At 43.9% G+C, this 10,207-nt stretch overlaps 1 protein-coding gene across 1 annotated transcript in view; it reads right to left on the reverse strand.

Annotated features, from left to right (window-relative positions):
- Positions 1–10,207, reverse strand: part of RASA3 (RAS p21 protein activator 3) — a 115,522-nt gene that overhangs the window by 68,303 nt on the left and 37,012 nt on the right. The window contains exon 2 of the mRNA XM_011379550.2: positions 8,666–8,783. Coding sequence (XP_011377852.1) covers positions 8,666–8,783 — 118 coding nt within the window. The remainder of the gene's footprint in view (positions 1–8,665; positions 8,784–10,207) is intronic.

The raw sequence follows: 10,207 nt of genomic DNA on the forward strand, positions 1-10,207 counted from the left end.
AAAAAAAAAAACCTCCTGCAGAAAACCAAGTTGCTTTTAAGGAGCATTCTGACAAGGGAAAACTGTCTGCAAACATCCTCCTCCTAGAGCCCAGATGTGCAGCCGAGAAGTTCAGACAGGTCCCCATTTGGGCCCCACAGAGAAACCTCCGACTTCTCCATGAGTCATTTCCCAGCATCTGCTACAGGCTGGCACGCCCCATCCCACACCGAGGCTGCCTGCCCCTGTGACAACAAAGTTTGCTCATGAGAAAATAATCGTGAGCCTGGTTTTCCCCAGTTTCATGCTATTTCGTAAACATCTGTGTCCATTTCCCAATATCTGGGGTCAGGAAGGAGGTGGGGGAGCTGCTGAGCTGCTCCACATTTGGGGTAGATGGGAAGGCTGAATGCTAAAGAATAGGGACCCCACACTCAGTCTCTTTGGAGAGGCCTATCCTTAAGATTGGTCTTTGTGCCTCAAGTCTGAACTATCGTTACACCACAGAGAAGGCCACAGTTGAGGGCCGAGCGCCCAGAAACACTGGATCCGTGACTCCAGGAGGAAACCCAGGGCTCACTTCCCAGCCCAGCGTGAACTGGAAGCCAAGCAGGCAGGGCCGGTTTCCCAAAAAAGGGCACCAGCCTATCTCTGAACAGCTCAGTTCTCAGCTAATAAAATGTGCATATGGTTAAATCATTAACTAACAGCTGGATTAAAATTTCATTAAACCAAATGCTGTACTCAAAAGGCCATAGCAGAAGGACTAGGAATGGAAAGGAAGTTGTGTAGCTTGCGCCCTCGCTCAGACTGTTGGTGCTTGAAGGATCTGAGTCCCCCATACCTGCAGCAGGCGGTGCTGTGCCCGGTACTGGGAAGGCCTGCGGATGGATTGTTCCAGAAAGGAGCCTCCCTTCCGCTGCCAAAGTTATCCCACAGGCACGCCGGGCAGCAGGAAAATCTTTTTTATTTCTTCTAAGTCCATCTCTCATTTCCTTGAAATGGAGATTTTAAAACTCCTTTAAAACCCCTGAGCAGCGTGGGCCTTGGCATCTGTGAGCTTCCATTATAAAAAAAATTTTTTTTTTCCTGAGGTTCCCAATAAGATTACTGCATCTTATTGAGAGGCAAGATTCTCAGTGTCTGATACAAACTCTAACCCTCACTTGTATGTCACTGCCTGAACTATTCACAGCAGCTTCCACAGGGACGGACAGTTCCCAGGAGAGAAAGCCACTCTGTCACCGCAAAGGGCAGAATGAAGAAATACGTGTCATGTCACACAGCATTCTGAAGATATGAAATGGAGACTAAGAGAAGTAGTTAACCCTCCCCAGGGAAGGAGAGAATCTGAGGTCAGATCAGTTTTTGTCCAAACATGGAGCAGAAGTGCTTTGCCTGGACCCTCCTGTGCATTTCTGTCACCTGGGCCAATTACCACCTGTATTTCAAGAACTCAGCACAAGCACTGGGACTACGGGACGCTGCTGATGAAGCACTGAAGGGGTCATGGTGGCCGCTACTAGATCATGGGAACACTGAGGACACCCGGCAGCCCGGCCTTGCAGGTAGGACCAGAAGAGGAGGAAGTCAGCATTGGGGAGGCATGGGACCAAGCCTGGGAAACACACTCAGGGAACTGCTAATGCCCTTCCAGAAGTGCCGGGACCCAAACTGGATGTCTGTGTGTTGGAACCAGAGCCCACTGGCCACCTCCTCGGTGGGAGACCTGCAACTGGTTTCCCTGGCCTGACCCAGCTCCGAGGTGTATAGCCACATAGCCCAAGCAGGTTACCACACCTCTCCAAGACTCAGTTTCCCCATATGCAAAACCCCTACTCACAGGGTTATGGTGGGTTATGGTACATGGCTTACACCACTGTACATAGCTCCCCAAATATCAAATCCTATCACCTACAGCAGCCCCCTTCCTCTTAAACCACATGACCCCCAAGTAGAAATCACATGTTCTCACTAACAAATTACCATCAGACCTATCTTTATTAAGGCCTGGCCACGCTTTTAAAAGTGACTGAGACTTTGATTCTTAGGAGAAATCAGAGTCACACATGCGCCAGTTGTGACAACAGAAATGTTTCAAACTCCAAAACCTTCAGAAAGGCCCAGGGAGAGAAGGAGAGTGTGAGGGAGGAGGCCAGGGGTGATGAGAGGGGCGGACAGCCTGTGGGGGAAGTTTTTAGGGTCTCCTACAAAGGGTTCTAACTTGCCCAAGGAAAACCCATGAACTCCAGTATCCTACCAGCCCAGAAAATGCCCAGGCCACAGCTCCCGAAAGGAGAAAGGGAGGAAATCACTCAACCCTGAGTTCAGGGAGGACAGACAGGGCAGAAGTGTGAGGGCAGGTCTGAGCCCTTCTCCACACAGGCACACCCAGCCATGAGCAGACCCACAGTCTCTCCCCGCAGGTGCTTGCCACACTTGGCACCGCTGATAAGACCCAACTAGCCCTGAGGCTGAGCCTGGGGCAACCCTCCACGTGCAGTAGACACTCAACGCTTGTGCAGGAAAAGCAAATCAGCACTCGCCGTCAGCGGGGCTCTCCTGTGACGTTCTAAGAGATTCCTCACATTCTGATGCAAGGTGGACTCCTGTGATTTAGGACAAACTGAAGGAGAAATTGAAGATGGATGTCAGGATGAGGATGCTCGGAATACTGCAGGCCCGCCCTGGACCCAGATAATCGCCTCGAAGCTGTCATAAACCCAGGGGACACACTGCCCACCCCACGGCAAGCCTGGAACTCTCAGGGCCCACCTCATCAAATGTCAATGTAAGGAGTCCCCAAGGCCACAGCCACTGAGACTACTAGGACCTTGACGTTCGTGGTCGTCACCCACCTACCAAGTTGAGAAGAAAGTCCTCACTTAGAATATACAAATCTAAATCATTCCTAGACACATAAATAACACAGACACCTCCTTCGATATAGAATCACCCCGGATGCAAATACCCTTTCTCTGGAGACTGGGAGTAAAGAAACAGGGAAGAGGATGACATGGTGTTAAAGAGACATTCTTACCAACCTCACCAAGCCCAGCCCCTCGCTCCTACACTAAGACCCTGTGGTCCAGCGTGAAACCCTGTAACTCCACATAAGAGCTATGTTAATCAGGCCTCTGTCAGAAACTAACGTAAAGGATAAAAATAAATGCTATTACAGAAGACACACGAGGTCTTCGAAAAATCTAGTTTACATAAAGCTACCCAAAAAATCCTTTTCACAGACACTCATAGAAACAGCATTATGATGACCAAAAATCAGGCTTTTCCATGAATACCTATCGCGGACCAGGTCTGTTGTTAGTGAACTGGAATCCTGATTCTCTGAGTCATGCAAAGACACTTGGAGGGCTATGTCTCCCTGCCTGAAGTACCCCAGGACCATGGTGGGGTGGCTCCCCACCTGGAGCCCCCCAGGATTATGGGGGATGGGTCCATCTACTCCAGCTAGTGTGGGATGTCTGGACCACAGGCCTGAATTTATTTCAAAAAGACTTTTTTTTAAGCTTTACCTTGAGAAATTAGAGAGAAAAGTAAATGTTAGGGGAGAAAATGTTACCTGTATAATCTCTTAAGTTCGAAGTCAGTGTTTTCTAGTCAACAACTTGGTTTTTATTAAAAACGTCTCAGAAAATGAAATCTGTCTTCCCAAACCACAGACTTCCTCTTGTCCTTTCAGAGTCTAGCTCCACATAGCTTCTCCCTCTCTTAAGCATTGTGGAGCTATTGAGGTCTTTCTTGGTTTAGTCATATCTCCACGCAACGGCACCACTTTCTGAGCAATTTTCATCTTTCGGTATGAGCAGAAAGACATTCTCGTGTCATTGACCCACACGCTCCTTCTAAGTCAGAAGTGCACACCCACCCGCGCGGAAACAGTCTTTATTCGGGTAAGTTCTCAGTAAGTATGACAGGATCCGAGATTCTGTAATTACGCCCATGTCAATAAACAAGGTGATGAGTTAGCTCCTCCTCACTTTGCTCTAGAAAGCAGTTATTTTACTGTCTAATTGCTAATTTTATGTAAAAAAAAAAAAAAGTACATACAAACAAAAGAACAAAAATACTCCCCACAATCCCACTACTCCGAGAAAATAACCACACTGAAATTTATATTCATATAGTCCAAACCATTTTTGGAGCAATCTCAATTTTTTTAAACAAAAATGAATCTCACTATGAACATAGCTTTGCGACTTGCCTTTATCACTTAGCAAACATGACCCAACGCTGAGAAAGATAAGCAATATTCCGACTGGAACGTGAGGAGCTGTATGGGCTCTGCCTCTGGGGAAGACAAGAAGGGGCAGAGGGTGCTGTGCCTTGGTAGCTCAGGCCAGGACCATGTGGTTGGCCCCTTCCCTTCCACAGGGCAACACAAATGAAACCAGGTGAGAGGAAGCAGGAGAAAAGGGGCTGCTGGGCTGGACGTGGGGCAGGGACCCAGGATGGGCTTTAGGGTATGGGCTCAGCCTCAATCAGAGCTGCCACCAGGGAAGGCGAGGGTCAGATCGGGAACCTTAGGACAGCTCCTCGCTGAGCCAGAGGCTGGGTTTTTTTGTATATATATATATTTTGTGGAGATTTTCTGGGGAAAGGCAGATGATATCATCCTCACAATAATCACTTATATAAATAAAAGGAAATTAAAACACTGATACATTATGGAATAGTCTTATAAATGACTGGACTAACCCAGCACTTAAGAGCTCTTATTTTTAACTTTTTTGTTCATGTAACATTAAAATGCTCCTTTTACTGTATAAAATGGCGATTTCCTCCTTGATGTAATCTTCTCCTCCCCTGTTTTAGAAGCAAAAGGCAGCCCCTACCAAGGGGGTCCTAGGTTGCTCTTGACAGATACACTGTGCAGTCCAGGACGGGCAGCTGTGTCTGAGCCCCAACCCTGACAGCCCAATTTCATACAGCCTTTTAGTTTAAATAAACAGTAAACAAATAATGAGTTGCAATTTAAATGATTAAAAAATTATAGCTCACTCTCAACATCAGGAAGATATTTTTCCTGGTAGGAAGAACACTTTGCCCAAAATCACTTTCTTGGATAAAGGACAAGGCCAAGGAGAAAGGGCTTGTTCTTCCAAATGTATCTGATCCAAAGAGTTCTTACAAATAAATCTGCAATGGATACTATCAACCTCCACTCTCCCATGTCAAAAATAAATAAAAAGGAAAGACAGGAATGAATGGGAACGCTTTTCCTAAGATATCTGTTCAGTAATTGGCAGTGATGCTGTAGACACGAGTTGATGCTGAGGAACACTCAGTAAAGCATGGTCAGAGCCTGCTCTGATCCCCAGAGACAACCTCCTGCTGATGAAAAGGAGGGAAGGAAACGTGTATTCTCCCTCTTCTTTCTCATACATTCCATCTGCACTTCACGCTGAGTCAAAAGACAGATAATACTGGGTAGCAGCAGCTGGGCTCAAGGCTGACCCTCCTCTCCAGAGGGTGTTGGAGGGTTCCTGCTGGAGCACTATGTCCCTTGGACAGGGTGCAAGGCCTTACTGGCTATGACCATCATCCTGCCAGGCCACCAAATCCCCTTGGCTCTTTTGAGTTCAGAAATCAGATATAGGCTCTTTGTTTTCTACAGTGACTTTGTCAAATGAATGATCAAATCTTAAAGGTGATGCTGAGCCTGGAGGAGGCCCGCTGAAGAGACATAAGACTTTGCTCCATAAGTCATTGCCATGACACAAGGAAGAGGGAGCAGCTGCTTCCTTGGAGGCAATGACTAAACTCGGGTGTGGTGAGCTGACAAGTGGCCTGGTCCAGTCAGCATTGCCTGACCTTGTCTCTTAGGTTTGTCCACTTTCTTCTAGTCTTCCAGCCACCATCTGAGTCTGGGTCTTCATCCTCTCGTCTCGACTCTAGAAGAGGTCCCAGAGTGGTCATCTGCCTCTGGGTTCTGCCCCTCCAATCAATGCCACTCAAGAATATAAGCTAAGTCTTAAAATATCATCATCTTTCTGCAATCTTCACATATGGCCTCTCCACCATTCTCTCTCCTCTCACCTTTGGAATTTTCATGAGGCATGTTTAGACATCATTCTACCTCTGTGTCTCTAAACTTCTCTCATATTTTCATCTTTTTGTATCCCTGGAGTCTTTTTCAAGTTTACCTTCTAGTTTATCAATTTTCCCTTCAACAATGTCTAATCAGCTATTTAATTCATCTATTTTTTCATTTAAATTCTTGTGTTCTTCATTTCTGGAAATTCTATTTGATTCTTTTCCAAATTGGTTCAGTCAGTCTTCACTGTTTCTTATCCTACTCATGTTTTTAATCTTGTCTCTTATTACTTTAGATTCATTAAACTTTGTTAGTTGACATTCTGCAAACTCTGTAGGTCTGATTCTGCTGTCTGTTGTTTCTCTTGCCAAAAGCACATGATGCTTTATTTACTTGCATTCTCTGTGTATTTTCTCCTCTGAGTTCACGTTCCTTGGAACTTTATACAGGAGAATTCTTTGAGACTTGGATTGAAAGAGATGGTTGGATTTGCTTTTGACTGGCATATCATTGCTTGGTGGATGTTACGAACTATTAATTCAGAACTACATTAATGTACAGGCAAGAACTGAGTTTTTTTCTACCACAGATGTGGTATAGATTCAGTAAGTTTTGGTTTCAAGTATTTAGCATCAAATGGCAAGCTCAATTTTCCTTGCTAAATTCTTTTATGAAGTGGGTTTATTTGTCTCTGACCTTACACCATAGAGCTTTGAGGCTACCAACTCGCAAAGCCCATCAGTGAGAATAGGGTTTTTGCCTCAATACTAAATATTAAATAATCTCTTGGAATTAGGTCCTGTAGGTTTGTCTCTTTCTTTGCTGTTGAGTTGTGACTTTCTGTTCGCAGCACCCCTCTCCTTAGATAAGCACTCAGCAAATTTTTCATTGAGCTAATGAATAAATTAATAAACTACAAGTAATCTTATGAAAACTGTAAGAAAAGTGTGAATAATCTGCAAAGGAGTCAGAAACTCTGATGAATTGGGATTATTACCCTAGTGCACTGAAGGAATGACAGCATTTTGGGGACTACCCCTTGATTCTGACTACATCACAGATAGCTGATTTCATGGAAAGGACAGTATTACTACGTCATTGTTTTTATTTAGCTCTCATCCTCCCTTTCCTGCACATTTTCTAGCATCACCAAAACCAGAAACCATGATTTCTACTTCTAACTTTGTCTGAAAGATTTTGAAGACAATGGTCCCCATTCCTCAACCTCACATAAAACAGTGGTTCCCAAATCAATTCTCTTGCCAGAGATCCTCCTTCAGCAGTTCTGGTGAGAGCCCAGCTTTATAGAGACTGATAGTAATTCTCAAGTTTATGATCCACAAGCCTCTAACATCGACTATTTAAACAAGAAAGGATTTTTCTCACATTAGGCTAACGGAAATAACCCTTGAAGGTTATAATAACATCATCAACCCTGGTGTCAACTTATCATCAACCCAAAGCCAGACTTGCCTTCTGACAAATCCCTCAGTCTTTTCATTTTTCTTCAGCAAATTATTTCAGAGAATCTGGAGTATGCATTAATATAACACAACAACTGTAATAGCTCGGCCTCAGGAGCAGGCTGGCCAGCATGGGCAGCAATGGTGCAGATGGAGAAGAAATATGTCTCCACGTTTTAGGGACAGGAGATCCTTAACAGTTTTCTAAAAATTAAATTCATTAAGTCGTCAGAACATGTTGTTTGTTCCACTTAGAAGTAGAAACATACAGGAATGTAATTCATCTGTTAAAAATTTTCTCAAACTCAAAAAAGCTATTTGAATAGACCCACAAAACCCATAATTCTAAACCCAAAGGTGGACTATTTGGCTACACAGGGATTCTTCTTTGCTCCATTAACTACCGCATACGAACGACGCTCTCAGGGCCCCACTACCGGCTTTGGTGTGCTTCCCCCAGACTACAAACGACTAACCTCCACCTCCATCCGCTAACACGTGTGTAACGAGATATTCTGCTGCCTCACCCTGCGAGTTTCTGGTTTATTTCTTCCCGTCCCCTATGTAAACTGCTGTGACTTTTAGGGTGCTATCACTTTCTATCTCTCAGGGTGTGGTCCAGGGCCCGCAGCAGCAGCATCTTCTGAAAGCTTGTTCGAAATGCAAATCACGGCCCCACCCCATGTGTCCGGGGCAGACATCTGTGTTTTACCAAGACCTCCAAATGATTCTTTGGCAAGCTAAAGTTGAGAAGTACTGATGTTCTGTTATATAGCAAACTTCTCAACCTCAAAACCTATTATTAAATATTTATTCCAAATATTAACCCTCTCAAAATTCTTGATTTGTACTCTTTTGTTACAGTATACATTTTCCAGTTCATCTCTAATTAAAAAGTACTCATACGTATCTTGCAGGCAGATAAAGTTACGTATGTTCGCTTTGTTCCCTTCTGCTGTTCAATCCTAGGCATTACGAGCATTTAGGGAATATCAGTTCACCACCAAGGATGGAAGCTCAGGCTACAATTGCCCTGTAAGCCAGAGTCCGTGTGAATATTTCCTAATCCTCACTCAAACACAGAAAATGGCAAGATGACGTGTATTCAGGCTATTTTCCATACAGAAGAAAACTTATCAGTATTAAACAAAGCAAAAGCAGACATTACCAGAGTGATTTCTCCACAATTTTGGTCCTGAAAACCTCCTCTTGGTCCAGGTTCACGGTGCAATAGCAATCTCGCATCTTGTTTGGCCCCGGGTAAGTGGGAAGATTTTTGGCTTCACCTGAAAAGCAAGCATGACTTTACTATCGACATAGCATAGAATTATTCCATCCTTTGCTGATCACAGACACATTTACAAATAATGGGTTTATTTCATAGCAATGCACCTGCTTTTACTTTTATCTTGGTTTTCTTATTACTACAAGTCAAAATATCGATGAGAATACCATTTGTACTGTTAAGATGCAAGATAGCATACACATTAACCTCTAAAACAAATTGATAAAAGTAGAAGTCCAGTGACCTAAGAACTAGGATTATTTGTTTGGTTTTACTCACACCAGTCCTTTCAATTTTCTAATATTTAAATTATGGTAAGATACATATAAATTAAAATTTGTCATCTTAACCATCTTTAAGTGTACAACTCAATAGTGTTAAATATATGTATATTGTGCAACCAATTTCCAGTAGTTTTTCGTCTTGCAAAACAAAACTCTGTCTCCGCAAAACAACAACTACCCATTTCCTCCTCCCCCCAGGCCCTGGCAACAACCCTTCTACTTTCTGTTTCTATGAATTTAACTCCTCTAGAAACCTCAAAGAAGTGGAATCAGATAGTATCTGTCCTTCTATGTCTGGCTTATTTCACTCAGATCAATGTCCTCAAGGCTCATCCATGCTGTGTAGCATGTGCCAGAATTTCCTTCCTTTTCAAGGCTAAACAATATTCCATTGTATATATGTACCGCATTTAGCTTACCCTGCATTTAGCTTACCCTTTCATCCCCCGGGTCCCTTTTTACTTTGAATTTAATTTGATAGCAGTAGGTCAAAGTTGGGGCAATAATTAAGGAGTATTCTTTATTAACCAGAGTAAACTATTAACTACAGCTCTTTAAAATACAGACTGATTAGCCAGTTAGGGAAAAGTCAAGAAAGAGAGACTTGCTATAGGTTGAGTGTCTTCCCCCTACACACACACACACACACCCCTTTCTACACACAGAAGCCTGATGAAGCTTCGAAGTACATTTGGAGAAAAAGGAGGAAACTTCAAGAAAGCCAGTGTGCTTGGCCAGCCCTGCAAAAAATGCCCACACCATCATAACTCCCTATTTGACCCAGAGTCTGTCTAGAGATCGTTATCAAAACCACAATTGCTAGCATACTCTGCTAGAAGCTCAGAACAAACATGAAGGGCAGGTCCAAACAGTCTTGTTTACTTGTGAACTGGGCATGAGCAGGTACGAATGAGAGGTAGCTTTCAATCCGGACAGCTGATGCCCAGGTGAAGTCCACTACATGGAAGAAATGTCTCAAACATGTTTCTCACCTCCCATAGCCTTCCCTGTCTCTGAGTCATATTGGTTCTAAAGATGTGTGGCCCTTGGTATCCACAGGCACCAGACCCAGTGTTAGGAAGACAGTACTGAGCACCTTCTACCATGCAAAAAACAACGCACTGATAACACCTGTACACAG

Source organism: Pteropus vampyrus, unplaced genomic scaffold (genome assembly GCF_000151845.1).
Source record: "Pteropus vampyrus isolate Shadow unplaced genomic scaffold, Pvam_2.0 Scaffold363, whole genome shotgun sequence".
NCBI classification, from domain to species: Eukaryota; Metazoa; Chordata; class Mammalia; order Chiroptera; family Pteropodidae; genus Pteropus; species Pteropus vampyrus.